This window comes from Rhineura floridana, chromosome 11, assembly GCF_030035675.1.
Source record: "Rhineura floridana isolate rRhiFlo1 chromosome 11, rRhiFlo1.hap2, whole genome shotgun sequence".
Classification (NCBI taxonomy): Eukaryota; Metazoa; Chordata; class Lepidosauria; order Squamata; family Rhineuridae; genus Rhineura; species Rhineura floridana.
The window spans coordinates 50,377,383-50,404,524 of NC_084490.1; the positions used below are offsets into that span (position 1 = coordinate 50,377,383).

A 27,142-nucleotide genomic window follows, 5' to 3' on the forward strand; every position below is an offset into this window, starting at 1 on the left:
GGTAACGAGAGAGGAAGTTCTAAGCTTAATGGACAATATAAAAACTGACAAATCACCAGGCCCGGATGGCATCCACCCGAGAGTTCTCAAAGAACTCAAATGTGAAATTGCTGATCTGCTAACTAAAATATGTAACTTGTCCCTTGGGTCCTCCTCCGTGCCTGAGGACTGGAAAGTGGCAAATGTAACGCCAATCTTCAAAAAGGGATCGAGAGGGGATCCCGGAAATTACAGGCCAGTTAGCTTAACTTCTGTCCCTGGAAAACTGGTAGAAAGTATGATTAAAGCTAGATTAACTAAGCACATAGAAGAACAAGCCTTGCTGAAGCAGAGCCAGCATGGCTTCTGCAAGGGAAAGTCCTGTCTCAGTAACCTATTAGAATTCTTTGAGAGTGTCAACAAGCATATAGATAGAGGTGATCCAGTGGACATAGTGTACTTAGACTTTCAAAAAGCGTTTGACAAGGTACCTCACCAAAGGCTTCTGAGGAAGCTTAGCAGTCATGGAATAAGAGGAGAGGTCCTCTTGTGGATAAGGAATTGGTTAAGAAGCAGAAAGCAGAGAGTAGGAATCAACGGACAGTTCTCCCAATGGAGGGCTGTAGAAAGTGGAGTCCCTCAAGGATCAGTATTGGGACCTGTACTTTTCAACTTGTTCATTAATGACCTAGAATCAGGAGTGAGCAGTGAAGTGGCCAAGTTTGCTGATGACACTAAATTGTTCAGGGTTGTTAAAACAAAAAGGGATTGCGAAGAGCTCCAAAAAGACCTCTCCAAACTGAGTGAATGGGCAGAAAAATGGCAAATGCAATTCAATATAAACAAGTGTAAAATTATGCATATTGGAGCAAAAAATCTTAATTTCACATATACGCTCATGGGGTCTGAACTGGCGGTGACCGACCAGGAGAGAGACCTCGGGGTTGTAGTGGACAGCACGATGAAAATGTCGACCCAGTGTGCGGCAGCTGTGAAAAAGGCAAATTCCATGCTAGCGATAATTAGGAAAGGTATTGAAAATAAAACAGCCGATATCATAATGCCGTTGTATAAATCTATGGTGCGGCCGCATTTGGAATACTGTGTACAGTTCTGGTCGCCTCATCTCAAAAAGGATATTATAGAGTTGGAAAAGGTTCAGAAGAGGGCAACCAGAATGATCAAGGGGATGGAGCGACTCCCTTACGAGGAATGGTTGCAGCATTTGGGGCTTTTTAGTTTAGAGAAAAGGTGGGTCAGAGGAGACATGATAGAAGTGTATAAAATTATGCATGGCATTGAGAAAGTGGATAGAGAAAAGTTCTTCTCCCTCTCTCATAATACTAGAACTCGTGGATATTCAAAGAAGCTGAATGTTGGAAGATTCAGGACAGACAAAAGGAAGTACTTCTTTACTCAGTGCATAGTTAAACTATGGAATTTGCTCCCACAAGATGCAGTAATGGCCACCAGCTTGGATGGCTTTAAAAGAAGATTAGACAAATTCATGGAGGACAGGGCTATCAATGGCTACTAGCTGTGATGGCTGTGCTCTGCCACCCTAGTCAGAGGCAGCATGCTTCTGAAAACCAGTTGCTGGAAGCCTCAGGAGGGGAGAGTGTTCTTGCACTTGGGTCCTGCTTGCGGGCTTCCTCCAGGCACCTAGTTGGCCACTGTGAGAACAGGATGCTGGACTAGATGGGCCACTGGCCTGATCCAGCAGGCTCTTCTTATGTTCTTAAGGGACTCTGGTTACCACTGGTTGAATTACTCCGATCTAAAAAGAAGAGCAGGGAAGACAGAAGGGCTAGGCAAAGAAGAATAGTGTCATGGCCCCGTCAGAGGACTCCTCAGATGAGGACGACTCGGGAGTAACAGCAGCAGACCCAGGAGCAGCAGGAGACACGGAGGAGCCTCCTGAGAATCCAGCTCCTTCTGCCCCTCAGCTGCAGAGCACCCCAGGGACAGCAGAGGCCCTGCAGCCAGACACAGACAGTGAACAGGATACTCCCCCTCACCTGCAGAACGTAGACAGCAGAAGGTCAGGCAGAAGAGAGGCAGGCCTGTCTCCTTAAGGCCCAAACGCTGAGGGCTCACACCTGCTGTCCATCCTGCTCTTTATAAGGTACACCTTGGCTGCAGCTTGTTGCTGACTGCAACGTCAGGCGTGGCTTTGTGTAGACCTAGTTTCCCTGCAGCATCTCTTTGACTGACCTCCTTGGCAATTGATCCCGGACCTCCACTGACCTCGCTTCTGGACTTCTGACTCGGCAAGTACGCTTCGGATAGGCCTGGCAGATTTACAACCCGACTGCTGGCTAAGGACTTTCCTTCCCTGCCAAAGACCCAGGAATTTCCAGCCCCCCCTGACACTGCTGATGCAGTGTAGAGCTGACAGTTTGCAGTCAGCCCAAACAAAGCAGGCAACAAAGGAGTGGGGGAAGTGCTGACCATGGAGCAACTCCAGCAGGAAAACTTGCTCCTACGCTCACAAGTAGACCAGCTGCTGTTGGCTGTCCAAGGCTTGCAAACCCAGCTAGCAGCAGCCCCACCCCCTCTCCCTACAGGGAGAGCCAAGTGCCCTGTGACTCTCCCAGAGAAATTTACTGGGGCTTCCGACCAGCTCTCAGCCTTCTTGGCCCAGGCCCAGCTCTTCATGGAGTTACGCCCAGAGGCTTTCCCAGATGATAAGACCCGGGTGGGATTCTTGATTAACCTCTGCACCGGGGCGGCAGCTAGATGGGCCATGCCCTGCTCCTCGAGCGGAGCCCCGTGCTCAATGACCTAGCCGCCTTCACCAGAGAACTGAAGGCTATGTTCGAGGACCCAGTCCAATCTGCCACAGCCAACCGCCGGATACGCAGGCTGCGGCAAGGCCGACACCCCTTGGGGGAATATGTAACAGACTTTTGTCTATTGCAACAAACCCTGGGCTGGAACGAAGCCGCTCTCATGGACCAGTTTCAGGAGGGGCTGTCAGATGAGCTCCTGGATGAGCTAGCTAGGGTGGAGCGCCCTGGAACCCTGCAAGCCCTCATACGCCTGTGTCTCCAGATTGACGGGAGGCTGGAAAGCAGGCATGCTGCCAACCGACCCCGGCCAGTCTACAGAGCATCAGCCCCAGTGGCTGGGCCCTTGGAGCCTGTCAGCAAGGACCCTACACCCCCGGCAGAACCGATGCAGCTGGGAGGGGCTCGGCCACGTCTCTCTGCGGCCGAAAAGCTGCGACGCTGGCAACAGGGCCTCTGCCTGTATTGCAGGACCCCGGGACATTTTGCAGCCCAGTGTTCCGCGAAACGACCCACAGCCCCTGCCTCGGGAAACGCCCATGCCCCGGCCTTCACAGGCCCCTGAGCCGGGGCACCCTCATGGTTCAAGGGGCCTGCCACCTCAGTTCCTCACCGCCCAAGCATCTGACCGTGTTGATCGCACTGACAGTCCCCGGAAGGGGGACCCTACAAGTACCCGCCATGCTGGACTCAGGATCCACCAGCAATTTTATGGACGTGTCCTTTGCCAAGCTCCACCGGGTTCCTAGTCAACCCATTCACCACCCCCTCCTGGTGGAGACTATTGATGGCCGGCTTCTCGCCTTGGGCCCTGTAGTACAGGAGACAGTGCCGCTCGACATGGCCCTGGGGGAGCACGAGGAAAGCCTCCAGTTCTACCCACTTCCCGGTCGTGCTGGGCCTGGCATGGCTCCAGCGGCATGACCCCATCATCCAGTGGTCCACGGGCCGACTGACCCTCGGATCCCCCCATTGCCAAGCCAACTGCTGGAGGCCGAAGGAGCGCATCCTGATGACCCAGGAGGCAAGCTCCGTGCCCGAGGCCTTACCGGAACAGTACCGGGAGTTCGCAGATGTGTTTGGGAAGCAAGAGGCAGACCAGTTGCCGCCCCATCGTCCTTACGACTATCCCATTGACCTGCTCCCCGGAGCCAAGATTCCCGTGGGCTGGCTTTATTCCCTGTCAGAACCCGAACTGGCAGCCCTCAGAGAGTTCCTCGACAAGAACCTGCGCCGAGGGTTCATTCGCCCTTCCACGTCCCCTGCAGCCGCCCCTGTCCTCTTTGTCAAAAAGAAATGTGGGGAACTCCGGCTGTGCAATGACTACCGCGCCCTCAACCAGATTACAGTTCGGAATCGCTACCCTCTGCTCCTGATCCCAGAACTGTTAGAGCAGCTGCGGGGCGCTCGCATTTTCACCAAACTAGACCTGAGAGGGGCCTACAACCTGGTGCGTATGCGGGAGGGCGATGAGTGGAAGACGGCCTTCCGCACCCGTTATGGGCACTTTGAGTACACCGTGATGCCGTTTGGCTTGTGCAACGCCCCTGCCGTCTTCCAGCACTTCATGAACGACATCTTCCGGGACCTCCTAGACCGCTTCCTGGTGATCTGCTTGGATGACATCCTGATCTACTCGCAGAACCCCTCGGAACATAAGGAGCACGTTCGAGCGGTGCTGCAGCGCCTGCGGGAACACTGCCTCTTTGCCAAGCTCGAAAAATGCGCCTTTGACCTCACGACCGTGGATTTCCTAGGCCATCGGATCTCGCCCTCGGGTATCCAGATGGACCCCGCCAAAATTGAGACCATCCTCCACTGGGCAGCTCCGCGAAGCCCCAAAGATGTGCAGCGCTTCTTGGGCTTCGCCAACTATTACCGCCGGTTCATCTCCCACTTCTCCGAACTCACCACGCCCATATCAGACCTGCTTCGAGGCAAAGAGAAGTTTGTTTGGACCGAGGCCGCTCAACAGGCCTTCCGGCGCCTCCAACACACCTTTACATCTGAACCCATCCTCCAGCAACCCGACCCTACCCAACCTTACATAGTGGAGGCCGATGCATCGGATAAGGCAGTGGCAGCAGTCCTACTTCAGCCGGTGGGGAGCAAGCACTCCCTGCTCCCCTGTGCGTTCCACTCCCGGAAACTCAATGTTTCGGAACAGAACTACACCATTTGGGAGAAGGAGTTACTGGCCATCAAAGTAGCCTTCGAGACCTGGCGTCATCTCCTGGAAGGGGCACGCCATCCAGTCCAGGTACGAACAGACCACCGAAACCTGGAGCACCTGCAAAGCACCCGACGGCTGAACCAACGCCAGATCCGGTGGTCCCTGTTTTTCTCCCGGTTCCAGTTCACGGTCACCTACCTCCCTGGCCGCCGAAACACCCTACCAGACGCGCTCTCTCGCAAGCCAGAATACCGAGCCGAGCAGGTCGATCGCCCCCTTCGCCCAATTCTTCGCCCAGAGAACTTCGCCGCTACCCACCAGCCACAACCCCTCCTGGACCGGGTGCAGGAACAGCAGCAAAAGGACCCCTACGCCCTGGCCCAGCAGCGAGAGCTCCAGTCAGGGATGCCCATCCGGGACAGCCCCTTTTCCTTGCAGCAGGGCCTCTTGTATCACCGGAACCGGTTGTACGTTCCCCCGGGAGCTCTGCGGGGAGAGGTGCTCCACCTCTGCCATGACAGCCAGCCGGCAGGGCATTTTGGAACGTATAAAACCCTCCACCTGGTCCTACGGGATTTCTGGTGGCCCCGGGTCCAAGCAGACGTCAAGGACTATGTAGCGGCCTGTGATACCTGCCAGCGAGCCAAGAGCCACCCCGGCAAGCCCCCGGGGCTCCTGCTCCCACTGCCTACGCCCCCCGGGCCCTGGCGCTCGGTCTCCCTGGATTTTATCACAGACTTACCAGCCTCCCGGGGAATGACCACCATCCTCGTAGTCGTAGACCTGTTCACCAAGATGGCCCATTTCCTCCCCTGTGCCGGCCTACCCTCTGCCCCAGAAACTGCGCAACTGTTCTTGACCCAGGTTTTCCGGTTACACGGCCTCCCCGACCACCTGATCTCTGACCGAGGAGCCCAGTTCACTGCCCGGTTCTGGCAGGCCCTGTTTCGGGCCCTGAACGTCCAGATCCACTTGTCCTCCGCCCACCACCCTCAATCAGATGGACAAACAGAACGTACCAACGCCACCGTCGAACAATACCTGCGGTGTTACACCTGCTTCCAACAGGACAATTGGGTGGATCTGTTACCGCTGGCGGAGTTCGCATATAATAACTCCGTGCATGCCTCCACACGCCAGACCCCGTTCTTTGCCTCCTACGGCTACCACCCCCGATTCTTCCCCTCATTGTGACCCCCGTCGCCGGTCCCCGCTGCGGATGTCATGCTGCAGGAGTTGCAGGCCCTGCAGGCAGTCCTGAAGGAGCAGCTGGAGCAGGCCAAGGACGCGTATAAGCGCTTTGCTGATCGCCACCGCCAACCAGGCCCGCCGCTGAAGGTAGGCGACCGGGCATGGCTCTCAACCAAATTCCTGCATTCGCAACGGCCGTCTCACAAGCTGGAGGCTCGGAATGCAGCTCCCTTCCGGATCACCCAGCAATTAAACTGGTGGCGTTCCGGCTCCAACTCCCTGCCTCCTTCCGCATTCACCCTGTCTTCCATCGCTCACTGCTGACTCCTGCTCTCCCGCCTCACCCCTTGAGTAGTAAACCACGGCCCCCACCGTCAACAAGTCAATACAAGTCAACGGGGAAGAGGAATTCGAAGTGGCACAGATCCTGGACTCCTGGAGGCATCGGGGCCGCCTCTAGTACCTCATAGACTGGCAGGGGTACGGCCCTGAGGAACGCTCATGGGAAGATGCGGCGCAGGTGCATGCCCCTCGTCTGGTCCGGCGCTTCCACCAGCGCTACCCGGATAAGCCGGGCCCCGGCGGGAGGCGGAGGGTTGGTCGTGGGGCGGGGGATAGTGTCATGGCCCCGTCAGAGGACTCCTCAGATGAGGATGACTCGGGAGTAACAGCAGCAGACCCAGGAGCAGCAGGAGACACGGAGGAGCCTCCTGAGAATCCAGCTCCTTCTGCCCCTCAGCTGCAGAGCACCCCAGGGACAGCAGAGGCCCTGCAGCCAGACACGGACAGTGAACAGGATACTCCCCCCTCACCTGCAGAATGTAGACAGCAGAAGGTCAGGCAGAAGAGAGGCAGGCCTGTCTCCTTAAGGCCCAAACGCTGAGGGCTCACACCTGCTGTCCATCCTGCTCTTTATAAGGCACACCTTGGCTGCAGCTTGTTGCTGACTGCAATGTCAGGCGTGGCTTTGTGTAGACCTAGTTTCCCTGCAGCATCTCTTTGACTGACCTCCTTGGCAATTGATCCCGGACCTCCACTGACCTCGCTTCTGGACTTCTGACTCGGCAAGTACGCTTCGGATAGGCCTGGCAGATTTACAACCCGACTGCTGGCTAAGGACTTTCCTTCCCTGCCAAAGACCCAGGAATTTCCAGCCCCCCCTGACACTGCTGATGCAGTGTAGAGCTGACAAATAGCCAGAAGCAGCATGGGAGTAAGAAACCAAGATCCAGGGACATGAGAAGGCAGCAAACCAAGGGAAGCCACGAAGGGGGACATGCTTAGGAAGTGACAGGTGGGATTTAAGGCTGTTAGGTTCAGGAAGAATACAAAAGCAAATGTAAGGTTGTTTGTCTAAGAAAAAAATATCTAAGTAATAAAGAGCAAACAAACTGTATACCAATTTGAAATAACCAAATATATATTCAGCTACATGCCTCTAGATCAATATTTTAACTGTTTTTATGACGAGCCAGGATTTGGATTTACTACTCTTCCTAAACTGCTCGAAAGGAGTGGATTATAAACCTGTATTAAGTAAATAAAGCTAGTCCTCCTCTGTTTCAGCTCATCATCTAGTCACTTACCCTGAGGTTGAATGAACTGAGGCTGCCCTTGATTCCAGTTCTGTTCTGTTATATTTAACTGGGTCATGTCTTGCTCGAGACCATCTAGACTAGTTTCAACAGGGACCTCCCAGTTACCAGTCTTTGCTGGGGAGGAGGATGGTATAACATCTGTAGCTTTCAGTGGTGCAGGTGCCAATCCTGATGGAAGTGGAACTTCATCAGTCAATTTTCCTGTCTCGCCTGCTTTGGTCCGACTCCTCCTTGCCCGGGAGTAGGACTTCTTCTCTACCGGGCGATCCGGGGGTGGCTGCAGAACATCCACAGGAGTCACTTGGCTTTCTGAAACAATCTCTTCCTTTTTAACAGGGCTGCTGCGAACATGTGGACTCTCTGCCTCAGGAGAAGGCTCTCGCGTTGGAACTGGCTCCATACGCCTGGCCCGGTAATTGCTCTCGTGCTTTGACTGCTCACTGAAGCGAGGCGCATGCTGACTATTCACATCCACAGCACGATAGCTTGGACGGGTCTCTTTGTAGCCACTGGTTCTTGGGAAAGTCCTTGGTGGGGGCATCCGTCCTGTCCCTGCCGAGTTTCGGTTAATGAATGTCCTGGGCGGCACAGGAGTACTGTCTAGGCTCTGGTGCCGTGGTGGCTTACTAGGCCTTTCATTGGCCCAGTTTGGCTCTCTCTGTGGTGGACTCCCAAATCTGAATGAAGATAAGATGCTACAGGTCAGAAGTGGATTTCTCAAGCTATTTAGGGTGGAGAACTGAGTTCAGTAACATCAGTAATGTTCCTGTACCACCACATGCCCCCCTCCCGGCTAATACTATAATACAAGAAGAACACACACAGCCCATGCCCCTGTTAGCTCACCTTGGTTTGTGCACCCTCCTGGGCTTGATGTCATCTGGGTTGTGTGCTGAGCGAATATCATACCCATAAAGAGCAATCAGCTCCTGTCTTGATTTTGGTGCTTGCTCATCTTCCCGGAACTTGTCATGCTCCCACCGTCCCTCATCTTTCCACAGTTTACGCTGCCGGCCCTTAGGACTTGTGTGTCAACAGGAAAAGAACCAGTGAGTTTTTTACTTCTCATATTTATAAATACATTTCTATTCCATCTTTTTGGCAACACAGGTCCCCTACAAAAGGTTCAGAATCATAGCGTTTAAAAAAGGTATAATACAATAGAGGTCTAATCTGTGTTCCATTCCTACTTTTGTTACAGAATTTGACATTTTAATCTTTGTATTATTGTACTGATATGTTGCGGAATGTGTTTGTTATGGTCTTTGGCAGAAACAATAAAATGCATTGAACTGAACACATCAGAATATAAATAAGACCTAAAACCAGAGCCAAAATTCAAATCAGACCAAGAACTTTGAAAAATAAAAAAAATTCTTCAGTTAGCCAAAAACCCTTCAAGAGGAAGTCAACTAGGTCACTTGAAGCAGGGAATACAACTAGGGCATAGTAACCAAGAAGGCCTGTCCCAGGAGAAACAGCAGACTCTGAGGAAACAGACTAATGATTCACTAATAGGCAAAAAACCTTGCGGTTTAAGAACATACCTATAGCCCACAGCTATTCTAGCAAACTTTAAATAGCAGGGAAATTGGGCAGCTATAGTGAATGCACCAGGGGAGCAGGAGACCTGAACTCCTCTCTGAGATATTGTACTGCCCTACAAATTGGTCAAAATGCAAACACCATTGGGGTTGGTCTTTCACAGTCCAATCCACTTGCTGTGTAGCTTGCAAGAATTTGGTAACATGTGCCTCTGAGCATATGGTGAGTAGTGGCAACACCTGTCATCTCCAAAGACAGATAATTATATTTTTGTATGTTTGCTGATGTTCTTCTTACTTTGCTTCTTTCCTATGTTATTAATGTTTCTACAGAGAATCTACACTAGAAAATTTTATTTCCCTCATTATTCACCCCAGAAATCTGTGTCAAATTTATTTTTATTAATTTCAACGCCTTTTTATTGGTTAGTGTCATATGATGGTGAAGACAGCCTTTTGTGTTTCAAATTGGAGGTTATGTTCTATTTCTATTTTGGGTGCATTAACAGTGGAATCTGGACCTGCAGTTTGATGAAAAGTCAGACTGAATCCAATATGTTGCTACTTCAGCAATGACTCTAGCTGTTCGGAAAAAGAGGATGCATGTTTCAGTCTGCTATGTTTAAACCACTTCATTTAAGGCAAGGTGGGCACGGTCAATTAAAAACATAGAGCACACCTACAATTTTGCAAGAATATATTTCGCCTACCACTGTTTTATCTTGTGCAAATTGAGATACTCCTGAGATCCACTGGAGACTATTCTGCAGAATAGTCAGTGCCATTATTCCACAATAGTTTTTGGAGTTTTTTTAGTGTAAATTTTGCAAAGTATTGCTGTACTTCACATATTCACAGAAATAGAAACAAAAGAAAATGATTTCCTATAGGAAACTTCACTAAAATTGCAAAGGAAATCAGATATATTCAAAGGGACCATCTGAACTATATCAACTGTCTTAATAATGTTGCTTCCTCCCGGCTAAAACAAGATCAGCACAGCACACATCTCCTTTCTATTCTTTGGGCTGATTTTTGTGAACATACACAAATGTAATTCTCCATCTTTGGAGATGCAGTCCTGATTGCAGACGTTGCCACAACTCACCATATGCTCAGAGGCACGTTACCAAATTCTTCCAAGCTACACAGCAAGTGGATTGGACTGTGAAAGACCAACCCAAATGGTGTTTGCATTTTGACCAATTTGCAGGGCAGTACAATATCTCAGAGAGGAGTTCAGGTCTCCTGCTCCCCTGGTGCATTCACTATAGCTGCCCAATTTCCCTGCTATTTAAAGTTTGCTAGAATAGCTGTGGGCTATAGATACGTTCTTAAACCGCAAGGTTTTTTGCCTATTAATGAATTTCCCTGCTTTTTAATCAGGGAGGTAAGAAATGGGATCCTGTGCAAGTTTGCTGAGAATGGATGGATCATTTGCATGCTTATTGAGTTCAATGGGATTTACTCCCCTGCAATCATGCTTAGGATAGGTGAAACTGACCACAGAGGATGAGGAGGGGAGAAAATGCAGAGGGGAGGACTGGGAGGGAAGCAGGCAGGATGGGGAGAGGAGGAGAAGGACAGGTTTGATCATTTGCATGTTTATTAAATTCAGTGCGATTTACTCCCGTGCAATCATGCTTAGAATAGGTAAAACTGACCGGGGGGGGGGAGAGGAGAGGAGAAAAGCAGGTCTAATCATTTGCATGCTTATTTTCAATGGGATTTACTCCTATGCAATCTTGGTTAGGATAGGAAAAACTGACCATGGGGGGGGGGGAGGGGGGGAAAGGAGCGTATTGGATGGGGGCAAAGGAAGGGGGAGGAGAGGGCAGGTTTGATCATTTGCATGCTTATAGAGTTCAGTGGTATTTACTTCTGTGCAATCATGTTTAAGATAGGTAAAACTGACCATGGGGAGGGGGGGACGGAAGGGGCAAGAGGAGGGGATAGGAGGGAGGATGGGTTTGATCATTTGCATATTTTTTGAGTTCAATGGGATTTATTTCTATGCAATCATGTTTGAAAATGAAAATGGACTGCCTTCAAGTCAATCCCCACATATTGCGACCCTTTGAATAGGGTTTTCATGGTAAACGGTATTCAGAGGTGATTTCACCATTTCCTTCCTCTGAGGCTGAGAGGCAGTGACTGGCCCAAGGTCACCCAGTCAGCTTCATGGCTGTGTGGGGATTCGAACCCTGGTCTCCCAGGTCGTAGACCAACACTGACCAAGGGAAGGGGCTGGGAGGGGAGGAGATTGGGTGGGTGGGCACTGGGCAGAAGGGAAGCCCCTTTCCTTTCCAAAAGGAAAACATTGTAAACAGAATCATTCTTTTTCAGGCTTTCCCCCACCTTTTTATTCTACAGCAGACACATGTAGCCTCCCACCCAAATTTAAACCAAAGCTTTACCTGGCCACATCCATACCAGGCGTTTATTTCACTTTGGACAGTCATGGCTTCTCTCAAAGAATCCTGGGAAGTGTAGTTAGTGAAAGGTGCTGAGAGTTGCTAGGAGACGCCCTGTTGCCCTCACAGACCTTCAATCAGAGTGGCTGACTGTTAAACCATTCTCTCAGGGGAATAGGAGTCTCTTAGCACCCTTCACAAACTACACTTCCCAGGATTCTTTGAGGGAAGCCATGACTGTCTCACATGAAATCAAAGTCTGGTGTGGGTGTGGCCCCGATTAGCCAAGCCCAGCAGCTGTGAGGCTTTTAGAACTCGGGCAGTTGGTTCTTACTGAGCATGCTCCGCGTTATCATAGGGTTCCAGCCACAATTTATTAAATTAATTAAAAATCAGCCAGGCATTTTTTCAACTTTTCAACTGCAGAAGATGAAGGTCAGAGTATGGGGCAAGGTCAGTATTAGGATTACATGTACTCTGTGAATATGGCTGATTTTTAATGAATTTCAACAAATTATGAGAACTCTCAGAGAAAAAAGTCCAAAAGGGCTCTGAGGTTTTTTCCTCTCTTTTTACACTTTGAACTGTCTATTCTCTGTGACTGTTTTGTGTATCGCCATGAAAATTGACAGGGTTGTTAAGCAAGTGTTTCTGAGTTCAGGACTATATGTTTTGTAAGGTTTTGTTTTGAAATGAGCTTATGGGAAGCCTCAGAATGGCATGGTCTTGGATGAAACCGATTATCTGGATCCGTTTCAATCCGGTTTTAGGCCCGGTTTCGGCACTGAAACAGCCTTGGTCGCCCTGTATGATGACCTTTGTCGGGAGAGGGACAGGGGGAGTGTGACTTTGTTGATTCCCCTTGATCTCTCAGCGGTGTTTGATACCATTGACCATGGTATCCTTCTGGGGAGACTCGCGGAGTTGGGAGTTGGGGGTACTGCTTGGCAGTGGTTCCGCTCCTACTTCGCGGATCGTCGCCAGATGGTAGTGCTTGGGGAACATTACTCGACACCCTGGACTCTCCATTGTGGAGTCCCTCAGGGGTCGGTTTTGTCCCCCATGCTTTTTAACATCTACATGAAGCCTCTGGGTGTGGTCATCAGGAGTTTTGGAGTGCGTTGTCATCAGTATGCTGATGACACGCAACTCTATTTCTCCTTTTCATCTTCTTCAGGTGAGTCTGTTGATGTGCTGAACCGTTGCCTGACCGCGATAATGGACTGGATGAGAGCTAATAAACTGAGACTCAATCCAGACAAGACTGAGACACTGTTGGTGAACGCCTTCCCCGCTCAGATGGTGGATGTGCATCCTGTTCTGGATGGGGTTACACTCCCCCTGAAAGAACAGGTCCATAGTTTGGGGGTCCTTTTTGACCCTTCCTTGTCTCTTGAGGCTCAAGTGGCCTCGGTGGCACGGAACGCGTTTTACCATCTCCGTTTGGTAGCCCAACTACGCCCCTATCTGGATGGCGACGACCTCGCCTCAGTTGTTCATGCTCTGGTAACTTCGAGATTGGATTACTGTAATGCGCTCTACATAGGGCTGCCCTTGAAGACAGTTCGGAAGCTTCAGCTAGTGCAGAATGCGGCAGCTAGACTATTGACGAGGACCAGTCGGTCTTCGCACACAACTCCTGTTCTGGCTCGCCTGCACTGGCTACCTATTTGCTTCCGGGCGAGATTCAAGGTGCTGGTTATGACCTATAAAGCCTTACATGGCGTGGGACCGCAATACCTGGTGGAACGCCTCTCCCGCTATGAACCTACCCGCTCACTTCGTTCAGCATCTAAGGCCCTCCTCCGGGTACCAACTCATTGTGAAGCCCGGAGAGTGGTTACTAGATCTAGGGACTTTTCTGTGGTGGCCCCCGAGTTGTGGAATAGCCTCCCCGAAGAGGTACGCCTGGTGCCTACATTATTATCTTTCCGGCGCCAGGTAAAGACCTTCTTATGCTCCCAGGCATTGTAATCATTTTAATCTTTTTAATCTTGTAATACTAATCCTTTTATCATCTTATATTTTGTTTAATTGTATTTTGTTTTCATTGTGTCTTATATGTTTTGTGATTTTATTATTATGATGTATGTATTTTATCCTATTCTGTTTACCGCCCTGAGAGCTACTTGCTATGGGCGGTATATAAATGCAACAAAATAAATAAATAAATAAATAAATAAATGGGGGGGTTTCAATTTAACATTGCGGAATGTGAAAAATCCCTGCTGGCTACAGTATACAGCCACTCTCATGGATGTATAATTTATGTAAAACAAAGAATGCTTCCTGGGGCTCTACTCTCTTGTAGATGTCTGATTAAAGCCACTGAAGGTTCTTGACATCACAATACTTAAAAACAGTCACACACATCCTTTCAAACAATTATTTGAGTCTGTACCTTTCACTATCACTGAAGCATTGGTAGCACATAAAGTAAAATACAGTCTTCTGTATTGGCATGCATTCTTTTCTCTGTGAGTAGCCACTCCTCCAACTTTTTAACCCTAGCCGTTAAAAAAAAGCTACATCTCTGATCAACATGCCTGACCAAGAGTCCCCAATCCCTCCCTGTTGCTCATGTCACCTTGTTGAGCTTTATGCTCATTATGTTTTGATGTACTGTATATAGATATATTTTCTTAATTTAGTGATTATACTCTTTATTATATGTTGTGTTATTGTATTGGATTATTTGTGTGAACCGCTTTGAGCACATTATTTGTGGAAAATGTGGTATATAAATAAACTTAATAATAATAATAATAATAATAATAATAATAATAATAATAATAATAATAATAATAATAATACCGGACTTCCTCTTCCTGGGTCTGCCCACGAAGGTCATGCTCAAAGAAAAGACCTTTGCGAGGTATGTATGCAGGATTCTTCCGGTCCTCATCATCATCCAAATGCTTAGGAAGTTTTTTGCCAACCTTGTTCTCAATTGGTCCAGTGCTTTCCTACAAAAAAAGGAAACCAAGCACCTCTTGATCTTCTGTCTGCAGAAACCCACCACAAACATTACAGAACCCAGCTTCTTCATCCAACATTTCAGTCAAATGTTATCATAAAAGTAAAAACTACTAACAAATATCTAGTTTTTAATAACTTTCGCCCAATTTCGAATGTACCATTCTTGGGCAAGGTCATTGAGCGAGTGGTGGCCAATCAGTTGTCGACACACTTGGATGAAACGGATTACTTAGATCCATACCAATCGGGCTTCAGGACTGGTCACGGAACTGAAACAGCCTTGGTCGCTCTGGTAGATGATATGAGGAGGGCATTAGATAGGGGAGAATTTACCTTCCTTGTCCTCCTCGATCTCTCAGCGGCTTTTGATACTGTCGACCACAGTATCCTTTTATATCGCCTAGAGGGATTGGGAATAGGAGGCACTGTATTACGGTGGTTCCGCTCCTTTCTCTCTGATAGGTACCAACAGGTGGCATTGGGGGAGGAGGTTTCAGACCCTTGGCCTCTCAATTGTGGTGTGCCACAGGGTTCTATCCTCTCTCCCATGCTATTTAACATCTATATGAAGCCGCTGGGGGCAATCATCAGGAGATTTGGGCTGCAGTGTCACCAATATGCGGATGACACTCAGCTCTATCTCTCATTTAAATCTTCACCAGAGTTGGCTGTGGAGACCGTGTCCAAGTGCCTGGAGTCCGTGAGTGGATGGATGGGAAGGAATAGGCTGAAACTGAACCCCGACAAGACCGAGTTACTGCTCATGGGGGACAAGAGAAGGTTGGGAACCGTTGACCTGAAGTTCAATGGGGTGAGTTTACCCCTAAAGGACCAGGTCCGCAGCCTCGGGGTTGTACTTGATTCCAAGCTGTCCATGGAGGCTCAGATTTCGGCTGTGAGCCGGGCAGCTTGGTACCAACTACACCTTATACGTAGGCTGCAACCCTACCTTCCTGTTCATCAGCTCCCACTGGTAGTACATGCCCTGGTCACCTCTCGATTAGATTACTGTAATGCGCTCTACGTGGGGTTACCCTTGAAAACGGTCCGGAAACTACAACTTATTCAAAATGCGGCGGCTCGATTACTCACAAACAGTCGTCGCCGGGACCACATCACGCCAGTGTTGTTCGATCTACACTGGCTTCCAGTTGTTTTCCGGGCCCAATTCAAGGTGTTGGTTTTAACCTTTAAATCCCTACACGGTCTCGGCCCAGTTTATCTAAAGGAGCGCCTACAACGCCACCAATTATGCCGCCTGACAAGATCGGCCACACAAGGCCTTCTCTCAGTCCCGCCAACCAAAGCAGCTAGGTTGGCGGGCACTAGAGAGAAGGCCTTTTCAGTGGCGGCCCCCACCCTCTGGAACTCCCTCCCACAAGATCTTCGGCACATCTCTTCCCTGAATATGTTCCGCAAGGCCTTAAAGACCTGGCTTTTTCAGCAGGCTTTCGGGACTTCTGGGGAGGCTTAATATTCTTCTGTTTTAAATGCCTCCTATTATGTATTGTTTGCTCTTATAATTTATATATTTCACTGTATTTTTATATTGTATTCTGCCATATTTATTGTATGTACGTCGCCTAGAGTGGCCACTGGCCAGATAGGCGACACATAAATTAAATTTATTATTTTTATTTTATTATTGGACCAGCTATCTGGGAATAAAAATAATATCCCCCAAAAGGCACTCTCCAAAAATCATGAAAATATTTAAGAAAAATTAACTTGGCAGAAAATAAACCTATAGTACTTAATTCACCAACAGGCAAAAAACCTTGCGGTTTAAGAACGTACCTATAGCCAACAGATATTTCTATCAAACTTTAAAAAGCAGGGAAATTGGGCAGCTCTAGTGAATGCACCAGGGGAGCAGGAGACCTGAACTCCTCTCTGAGATATTGTACTGCCCTGCAAATTGGTCAAAATGCAAACACCATTTGGGTTGGTCTTTCAACAGTCCAATCCATTTCCTGTGTAGCTTGGAAGAATTTGGTAACACATGCCTCTGAGTATATGGTGAGTGGTGGCAACACCTGCAATCAGCCCAGATAGGGGAAGGAGGGGATTGGAAGGAGAAGGGGAGGGTGAAAGAAGAGGCAGGAATGGGAGGTGATGGGAGGAAGGAAGGACAGGTTTGATCATTTGCATCCTTATTGAGTTCAATTGGATTTACTCCTGTGCAATCATGCTTGAAAATGAAATGGACTACCTTCAAGTCGCAACCCTATGAATAGGGTTTTCATGGTAAGCAGTATTCAGAGGTGGTTTACCATTGCCTTCCTCTGAGACTGAGAGGCAGTGAGTGGCCCAAGGTCACCCAGTGAGCTTCATGGCTGTGTTGGGATTTGAACCCTGGTACCCCAGGTTGTAGTCCTGGTATAGGTAAAACTCACCATAGGGGAGATGGGGAGGGGAAGGAGCGAGAAGGAGGGGATTGGAAGGGGATGGGAGAGGTGAAGGGAGGGGGAGGGAAGGAGCAAGAGGGAGGGGATAAGAGGGAGGGGATAAGAGGGAGGGGATAAGAGGGAGGGGATAAGAGGGAGGGGATAAGAGGGAGGGGATAAGAGGGAGGGGATAAGAGGGAGGGGATAAGAGGGAGGGGATAAGAGGGAGGGGATAAGAGGGAGGGGATAAGAGGGAGGGGATAAGAGGGAGGGGATAAGAGGGAGGGGATAAGAGGGAGGGGATAAGAGGGAGGGGATAAGAGGGAGGGGATAAGAGGGAGGGGATAAGAGGGAGGGCAGGTTTGATCATTTGCATGCTTTTTTAATTCAATGGGATTTACTCCTGTGCGATCATGTTTAGGATAGATGAATGACATGGGGAATGGGCAGGGAAGGGAGGAGGAGGGAAGGGGAGGGGAGAAGATTGGATGGGTGGGCACTGGGCAGAGGGGAAGCTCCTTTCCTTTCCAAAAGGAAAACACTGTGAACGATGTAATTGTTTTTCAGAGTTTCCCCCACCTTTTTATGCAGGCACATGTAGTCTCCCATCCAAACTTAAACAAAAGCTGCCACATTCACACAAGACCTTTATTTCACTTTAGACAGTCATGGCTTCTCCCAAAGAATCCTGGGAAGTATAGTTAGTGAAGGGTAATGAAAGTTGCTAGGAGATGCCCTGTTCCCCTCACACAGCTTCAATCAGAGCAGCTGACTGTTAAACCACTCTGGCCACTGGAGCTCTGTCAGGCGAATAGGAGTCTCCTGTCAGCATCCTTCACAAACTACACTTCCCAGGATTCTTCGGGGGAAGCCATGACTGTCTAAAGTGAAATAAAGGTCTGGCGTGGGTGTAGCCTCCTGATTAGGCAAGCCAAGCAGCTGTGAGTCTGGCTTTTAGAACACTGATAGTTGGTTCTTATTGAGCATGCAATCATTGAGTTCAATGCTAAATTTCTTAAATCAATTAAAAATCAGCTAGGCATTTTTTTTAACTTTTAAACTGCAGAAGATGAAGGTCAGAGTATGGGGCAAGGTCAGTAATAGGATTACAGGTACTCTGTGAACATGGCTGATTTTTAATTTCAACAGATGATGAGAACTCTGTTTTAAAGTGTTTTTAGCGTTTCTGTTTGCCGCCCTGGGCTCCTGCTGGGAGGAAGGGCGGGATATAAATCAAATAATAAATAAATAAAACCTCTGACAGAAAAAAGTCCAAAGGGGGACTGGTTTTTCTCTCTCTCTTTTACACTTTGAACTCTCGATTCTCTCTTACTGTTTTGTGTATCGCCATGATAATGTAGAGCAGCATTTTCCAACCAGTGTGCCTCCAGATGCTGTTGGACCACAACTCCCATCAGCCTCAGCCAGCATTGCCAATGGCCAGGAAAGATGGAAATTGTGGTCCAACAACATCTGGAGGCACACTGGTTGGGAAAGGCTGATAGAGGGTTGTTAAGCAAGAATTTCTGAGTTGAGGGCTATAAGTTTTGTAAGGTTTTGTTTTGAAATGAGCTTATGGGAAGCATCAGAGTGGCATGGGGGGGTACTTTCAATTTAACGTTGTGGAGTTCGAAAAATCCATGCTGACTATAGTATACAGCTGCTATTGTGGTCGTATAATATACAAAGCAAAAGCAGTATGTAAGGCTGTGCTTTTCAAAAGATTGTTAGAAAATGAGAAGAGCAAGTAAGTACATATATGCTGAAGTAAACTCAAGATGTGGAGAATATACACCGATGCACTTGTGGGGATATTTCTGAACAACTGGTCATACTTTTCCTTTGCATAGGGATATCAAGAGAATTGTTACAAAATATTGCTCCCTTAATTACTAGAATTATAGGCTGAACTGCTGAAAATGCCAGAGAAAATTTTATATCATTTGCAGGGAAGCTGTCAGCCAGCTGAAAAATGTTGAGAAAAGATTAAAAAATTATAACGGAGAGAATCTTAGGGTATAATACACAATTTGATCCATTATTATTTCTTCTAAGTGATACTGATACTAGAATATTGAATAAAAGACAACATCCAGCGTTAGTCATACTCAGAATTGACCCAATGAAGTCAACAGACTTAAGTCCATTGATTTCATTGGGTCTACTCCAATTTAGTTGGACATCACTGTACAGTAGGGCCCCACTCATACTGCGGGTTCCATTCCGGACCCCCGCTGTAAAGCAGAAATCGCCGTAAAGCAAAACCCATTGACGATAATGGGACGCATCACGCAAAAATGACATCAAAATGGCGCGCGACAGAAAAAAAACCGCTGTAAAAACGGAACAAGCGCCTTAATGTGGGGACTTTCCCTAATTGAAAGCCGCTGCATTAGCAAATCACTGTAAAGCGAAGCGCCGTAAAGTGGGGCCCTACTGTATAAGAAAGTACAGATTTCTTCTACGGTAACTGCTGCAACTATCAGATTTACAAACCAATGGAAACAAATGACAACACCAATAGCTAAAGAACGTATAGACAAAATGCAGGAATGTGCTTCAATGGAAAAAATAACCACTTACATCCGTGTAAAAGAAAAAAGGATATTAGATTAAAATGTGATGCATGTATGGAATTTTCTAATGTTAATCAATTATACAAAACGTAGGAAGCTTTTTAAAAAAATGTAATGACAATAAATATTTAGCTTTGGAAGAATAAAGAAAGATAAGGGCACCTTTTAGTTTCCAAATTGGTTAGTACCTATACTCAACATTTAGTAAGACTTACCTGTCCATCCCCACTCTGCCTCTCGCCTGCCACGGTGCCTTTTGATTCTGGTTTTTCATCCCCTTTGTCTGCTTTTGTTGTCATCTCATTCGTTTCATTACTATCCCGCTTCAGGTCAACTTTGGATGTTTCCTCCTCACTGTATTCCCCCTCCTCAGCCTGAAACAAACATCCAATCAGTTTCAATTGAGGCAGGTGCGTGGCAAAACATTTTACCAAAAAACATAGATTTGTCTGCGCAGGCTCACTGCTTTGATTCACATATCACATTAAACCATATTTTTTAAAAATATATAGTTTAATGTGAAAAGTTCTCACTGTTCTCCTTCCCGACTCTTGCTGCAATGCCAAGAAACAAGGCAGAGTCTGGCTTGTTGTGATGTCTGTACCTGGACTCATGGTTTGTTTGCAGAGAAACAAACCACAAACTCAAGTTCATATATCATGACAAGCCAGACTTCGGCTTGTTTCCCAGCAGCGCAGCAGGAGTGGCAGAGGAGCACAGCAAGAACTTTTCAGCAGCATGGACAAGCACATTGTGTGTTCACACTAAACCACAGTTTGTTTTTAGTGATAGTTTAAAGTGACTATGAATCAGCTCACTGTGTGGAACTTTAATACTTTCTCAACACTTGCAGAAGCTAAACATGCATCCAAGGCACAAACCTCTATCTCTTACACTTAGAAGGCAAGCCTTGAATACTGAGATGGAGAAACACTGAATAAATTTAAAAAAACACAGCTGTTGGACTGATTTCCAAGACAAAAAAAGGTAAAGATTACATCCCCCAATTTGTCAAAGGAATGTACTCAATCTATCAGAGACTTGGGACCGGGTTTCCTCAAGTCAAAGGTTTTTTGTTTTTTTTTAAGTTAGTGTGTGTTAATATCACACACTAGGTAAAATGGCAACAGGCATATTTGAAATTGTCAGTAAAAACTCAGCTCACCTCAGAGTCGTCAGCACTTTCATAATCAGAAAGAACAGCTAAATATAAAGAAGAGTTGTTTGTGATTAGGCACACACTCTCAAATTTAATATGTACAAGATCAAATTCCTCATTTTTCTTCCCAAGGCCTTCCCTTCTCATATACTCTCTCTATATGTTGACAAAGTCACTATCCACACTACTGATCAGACACAATGTTTGGTTTTGTCTTTGACTCCCATATTCCATATTGACAAATATTGCTTGTCAATATAAAACACTGCAAAAATGATGGTCATGCCTCTCCATCCTCTTGGCAGAAAGCTATGTTTTGCATTCAAGTAATTTCTTATGACTTTTGCAACATTTTCCGCCCTGGCCTTCTGATGTCATACTTCATCTCTCTTACCTCTACCCAAGAGCCTAGTAGATCAGGCAGTGGCCTATCTAGTCCAGCATTCTGTTCTCACAGAGGCCATGGGGAAACCCGCAAGGAGGACCTGAGCGCAAGAACACTTTGCCTCATGCGGTTTCCAGCAACTGGCATTCAGAAGATACTGCCTCCGACTGTGAAAGCTGAACATATCCATTATGGTTAATAGACACTGTTAGCCTTATCCTCCATGAATTTGTCTAATCCGCTTTTCAAGCCATCCAGGGTGGTGCCCATCACTGCCACCTGTGGGAGCGAATTCCAGTTTAACAATATGCTGCCTGAAGAAATACTTTCTGTTATCTGTCCTGAATCTTCCAACATTCAGCTTATGTTTCATTGGCTGTCCATGAGTTCTAGTATTATTAGAGAGATGGAGAAAAACTTATCTACCCACTTTCTCCATGCTATACATAATTTTTACAGGCTGCTATCATGTCGCCTCTTATTTGCCTTTTCTCTAAACTAAAAAGCCTCAAATGCTGCAACCTTTCTCCATACAGGAGCTGCTCCATCCCCTTGATCATTTTCAAATCCTTTTTCTGAATCTTTCCCAACTCTACAATATATTTTTTAAGGCGAGGCAACAAAAATTATACACAGTATTCCAAATCTGGCTGCACCACAGTTTTGCTCACCCCTTGGGCCAGTCACTGCCTCAGCCTCAGAGGGAGGCAATGGTAAACCACCTCTGAATACCGCTTACCATGAAAACCATATTCATAGGGTTGCCATAAGTTGGGATCAACTTGAAGGCAGTCCATTTCCATTTCAATTCTAAATCGTTTATGAATAAGTTAAAAAGCACAGGTACAGGGGACTCTACTTTCTACATCCATCTATTGGAAGTACTCTTTATTCCTACTCTCTGTGTCTTCATTTACCTACAAGCTAAAGTACAATAAGCATACGGGCATGTGTCTGGAACATAGCAATACATCTTTATTTTAGAAACCAAATATTAAGAACATTCCCTGACCAAATCTATATTATGTTTCACCATTCACAATCAATCAAACTAAAAGGGACCAACACTTACCATCTCCTTCTATGCCATCTTCACTCTCCTGTTTTAAGAAAAAGAAATATTAACATACAGAGAAATGGATGTAGATTCAAAGGGAAAATAACTTAAACCTCCATAAAAATAAAAATAAAAATGTTTATTATAATATACGTTAAGAAATCTAGCTGGTGGAAGATGACAGAATGACCTTTTAATCAAATTACAAAGTTCTCTACCATATAAGTGATTAGTAGCAACAATATTGTTCCCAATTTTAAAAAGTTCAAAGTTATTTTACGTAGGCTTGCCAAGGGCGTAGAGGGAGGTACAGCCAGTAGCCAAGATCTAGTACACTTTGGGAGCAATCCAACATCAAGGAAGCAGACAGAACTTAAGGGCACAATGCTATAGGTTAACTGAAACCAGCTTAAAGTACATCAGATCCTAACTCAGTTCAGGAGCCCTTTAGAGGGGAGATCACTGGTTGAACTGGCAGAGCTTTTTCCTAGCTTAGCCTGCACTGCAACTGGAGGTCACATGCTCAAGTTGAATGGAAGGAGGATATGGTAAAAGTTCCCCTTCACTCAGTCCCTCCCCCACCACACCCTTGGAACGCTCCTTTTTTGGATTTGGCCAGTCTTGGCTGAGCCAGTTGACCCCTGGCTGAACCAGGTTGGGCTGACCAAGCCAGGATGAGGGACTTATGTTGGTGTAGCCAGAGATCTGCCACTTCCTGTATCCCCTTGGCCTGGTGTAAATACCAGTAGGATTAAGCCCTTAAAGATATCACATTTATGTGGCTTCAGAAGAGTATATTTCTTTAGACCAATTTTATTTTTCCTCTTTATTTTCTCTATACCAGTGGTTTGTAAACTTTTCCCCCCACAGACCACTGGACATTGCTGAGGGGTTTGGTGAATGTTTTAGCAACTATAATACACTGTGCTGGATGCTGCATTATTTTTAATTGTATTTTTATTGCTTCTTATATTTCTTAAATTGAATTTTATTGTATTATAATCTGATTTCCAAAGAACACAAAATAAAATATAATTATAAAAAATAAAATACAATATAATAAATAAAAGGAATACAATTAAAATAAATCTGGATTTTAATGCACTGGACAGCTCCTACTGTTCTTCACTGACACACTACAGACTACCAGGATGAAGCTTGCAGACCAGTTTGGGAACCCCTGCTCTAATCCTTTAATCCACCAATTTCCCTTTATTGCTTCAGTTTCCCATAACTACATAAGCTTCTTTAGGATATGTCTGTACCAGCTATTTTCTTGAGATGCCTCCTGAAAAAAGCTGTTGCTTTGCACACCAAATCTCTGAAGGGATCACTTGTTTGGTCATGTTTGGTTGTGGAAAAGTGAATTCCTCATCGAAAGAGGACTAATTTCTTATGGATGTACTGCATTCAAAACTGCAAGGGGCTCAGTTAACCAAGAAGCAGGAATCCTGCCTGCCAGCATAAGTTCTCATGAGATTGGATCTGTCACTCAACAAGGCAGGCAAGACTGCTGACTTTGAAGTAGCACTTCAGCTGCTCCTTGTGCATGCAGATGGTGCACCTGCTAAGAGGAGGAGCAGAAGGTGAAGGGAACTGCCTGGTGAGAACACACCTTTAGAAAGAAAGGAAACCTGACTACAGAAAACATAATGTCAACAGCTTCCTCTGGTAAAAGAGAAAGAGCCCCAAGGAAGGACTGCCAATTCTGGAAACATGATGGGAACTACAATTTGTGTTTACTAAATCTATTTCCTGTACTCATTCATGCCTTCTTGCCTTCATTGTGTTTTGTGATGCTACTGTCTTCAGTTGTGCCTTGTTTCTTATGCCTCTCTTTACAAACACTTGGGTTTTCCTACAGGGGTGGTCAGCTTCACATTTTGAGAACCATGCCTTCAACAGAACATGGGAAGTCAGGAAACTTAGAAGATTGCTCAGATGACATACAATTCCCTTCCCACCATAATAGAAGCGTTCACGCTGGCTATATAAATCAGATATTCCAAGATATGTTTGTAATTGCTGCACAAAGTATTAGCACACTAGATACGCACTATTCTCAAGCTTATTACACTCTGACAACAAAATCACAGTTGTTAGTTAATCCCATCTTAATTCAGGGGAGCAGAATCAGAACTGAGAATTATTCTGTTATTTCACTGTTAACAAAATAGATTAGTCAGAGAACTGGCAGATCTGTTGAAGAAGTAGCCAAATCAAATAATAATAAATAATAAACTTTAATTTATAGGCCGCCTATCTAGCCAATGGCCACTCTAGGCAGCGTACAATAAAACATGATAAAATACAATAAACAGTAAACAATATAGCCAGTACAGTACAATGTAAAAATTACAGTATTTAGTAGATTGTTCACCTTGGACTAGTTTATCTTGGAAGTCTCAAGGATCGTAAAGGCCTGATGGAAAAGCCAAGTTTTCAGGCCACGGCGAAATATATCTAGGGAAGGGGCATGGCGAAGATCCATTGGGAGGGAGTTCCAAATCGTGGGGGCTGCCACAGAAAAAGCCCTCCCTCGAGTCCTCACCAACCTAGCCACTTTAGTCGGCGGAACCGAGAGAAGGCCCTGAGTGGCAGAACTTGTAGGGCGGCACACTTTATGACGTTGGAGGCGCTCCTTCAGGTATACTGGGCCGAAACCGTATAGGGATTTAAAGGTTAATACCAACACCTTGAATTGAGCCCGGAAAATAACTGGAAGCCAGTGAAGGTTGTATAACACTGGGGTAATATGATCATAACGGCGGCTATTTGTAAGTAAACGAGCCGCCGTGTTTTGTACCAGTTGTAATTTCCGGACTGTTTTCAAGGGTAACCCCACGTAGAGCACATTGCAGTAGTCTAAACGAGAGGTGACCAGAGCATGTACTACGAGTGGGAGCTGGTGGACAGGAAGGTAGGGTTGCAGCCTTCGGATGAGACGCAATTGACCCCAAGCTGCCCGGCATACTGATGAAACCTGAGCCTCCATGGTCAGCCCGGAATCAAGGATCACCCCGAGGCTGCGGACCTGGTCCTTCAGGGGCAGTTTTACCCCATTAAACACCAGGTCAATATTTCCCAACCTCCCTTTGTCTCCCACGAGCAGTACCTCCGTTTTATCAGGATTCAGCTTTAGCCTGTTTCTTCCCATCCATCCACTCACGGAGTCCAGGCACTTGGACATGGTCTCCACAGCCAACTCTGGTGAGGACTTAAATGAGAGGTAGAGCTGAGTGTCGTCCGCATATTGGTGGCACTGCAGTCCAAACCTCCTGATGATAGCTCCCAGCGGTTTTACATAAATGTTAAATAGCATGGGAGAAAGGATAGAACCCTGTGGCACACCGCAGTTGAGGGGCCAAGGGTCTGAAACCTCATCTCCCAATGCCACCTGCTGGTGTCTATCGGAGAGAAAGGAACTGAACCAGTTTAATACTGTGCCTCCTATTCCCAATCCCTCCAGACGATCCAGTAAGATACCGTGGTCGACGGTATCGAAAGCCGCTGAGAGATCAAGGAGGACCAGAAAGGTGAATTCTCCCCTATCTAGTGCCATCCTCATATCATCCACCAGAGCGACCAAGGCTGTTTCAGTTCCATGTCCAGTCCTGAAACCCGATTGGTATGGATCTAAATAATCCGTTTCATCCAAGTGCGCTGACAGCTGATTGGCCACCACTCGTTCAATGACCTTGCCCAAGAATGGTAAATTTGAAATTGGGCGAAAGTTGTTTAAATCTTGGGGATCCAAGGAGGGCTTTTTCAAGATGGGTTTTATAATTGCCTCCTTGAGGGCTAATGGCAATACACCCTCATTCAAGGATGCATTTACCACCGCCTTGATCCCTTCGCCCAATCTCTCTTTACTGCTCACCACGAGCCATGATGGGCATGGATCAAAGAGACAGGTGGTAGGCTTCACAGTTGACAACACCTTGTCCACATCCTCAGAAGGAAGAGGCCGAAACTGATCCCATTGGATCACATTATGACTGGTCAACTCTGGTCCACTATCTGCATTCACGGTATGCGAAATCGAGCTTCTCAGATGTTCAATTTTATCAGCAAAGTGTTTTGCTAAATTGTCACAGGAGGCCTTTGAATATTCCAAGGGTTCCTGAGCAACTGGACCGACCAGGCTTCGGACCACTTGGAATAACCTCCTGGGACAGCACTCCGCTGATGCAATAGAGGCAGCAAAGTAATCTTTCTTTGTTGCCTTTATCGCCACATGATAGGCAGCTACTGCTGCTCTAACTTGTGTCCGGGCATCTTCGGAGCGGGACTTACGCCACCGGCGTTCTAGTCGTCTCACCTCCTGTCTCAGAACACGCAACCGTGGTGTGTACCATGGTGCTGTCTACGATCTTTTCAGGGGGAGAGGACGTTTCGGTGCCACTCGGTCTAATGTCCCGGTGATCCTCGTATTCCACTCCATCACCAGGGCATCGACTGAATGACCTTCAGCAAGTTCCAAATCCCCCAGCGCAGTCAGGAATCCTTCTGGATCCATCAAGCGCCTGGGGCGGACCATTCTAATAGGTCCAGTGCCTTTGCAGAGGGTGTGCGGCATCGAGAAGTCTACTTTTACCAGATAGTGGTCTGACCATGACACAGGGGTAAAAGTACTGGCCCCTAACTTCAGAGCACTTTTCTCCTCTCCCAGGACAAATACAAGGTCGAGAGCATGACCGGCTACATGGGTGGGCTCAGCATTACTAAGGTGCAGTTCCCAGGAAGTCATGGTTTCTAGGAAATCCCGAGGGGCTCCATTGAGAGTGGCCTCGGCGTGCACATTGAAGTCCCCCACCACCAACAATTCTGGGGACAACATGCGCACACCCGAGACCACCTCTAGCACCTTGGCCAGGGATTCTGCCGTGCAGCGAGGCGGGCGGTACACAA

At 47.0% G+C, this 27,142-nt stretch overlaps 1 protein-coding gene across 4 annotated transcripts in view; it reads right to left on the reverse strand.

Moving 5' to 3' along the window:
• Positions 1-27,142, reverse strand: part of CASC3 (CASC3 exon junction complex subunit) — a 47,429-nt gene that overhangs the window by 15,664 nt on the left and 4,623 nt on the right. For all 4 annotated transcript variants that reach the window (XM_061590215.1, XM_061590213.1, XM_061590214.1 and 1 more), the window contains 6 exons: positions 22,247-22,274; positions 20,796-20,833; positions 19,846-20,004; positions 14,503-14,654; positions 8,577-8,753; positions 7,719-8,407 (listed from right to left, as the gene is read on the reverse strand). In XM_061590215.1, coding sequence (XP_061446199.1) covers positions 7,719-8,407; positions 8,577-8,753; positions 14,503-14,654; positions 19,846-20,004; positions 20,796-20,833; positions 22,247-22,274 — 1,243 coding nt within the window. The remainder of the gene's footprint in view (positions 1-7,718; positions 8,408-8,576; positions 8,754-14,502; positions 14,655-19,845; positions 20,005-20,795; positions 20,834-22,246; positions 22,275-27,142) is intronic.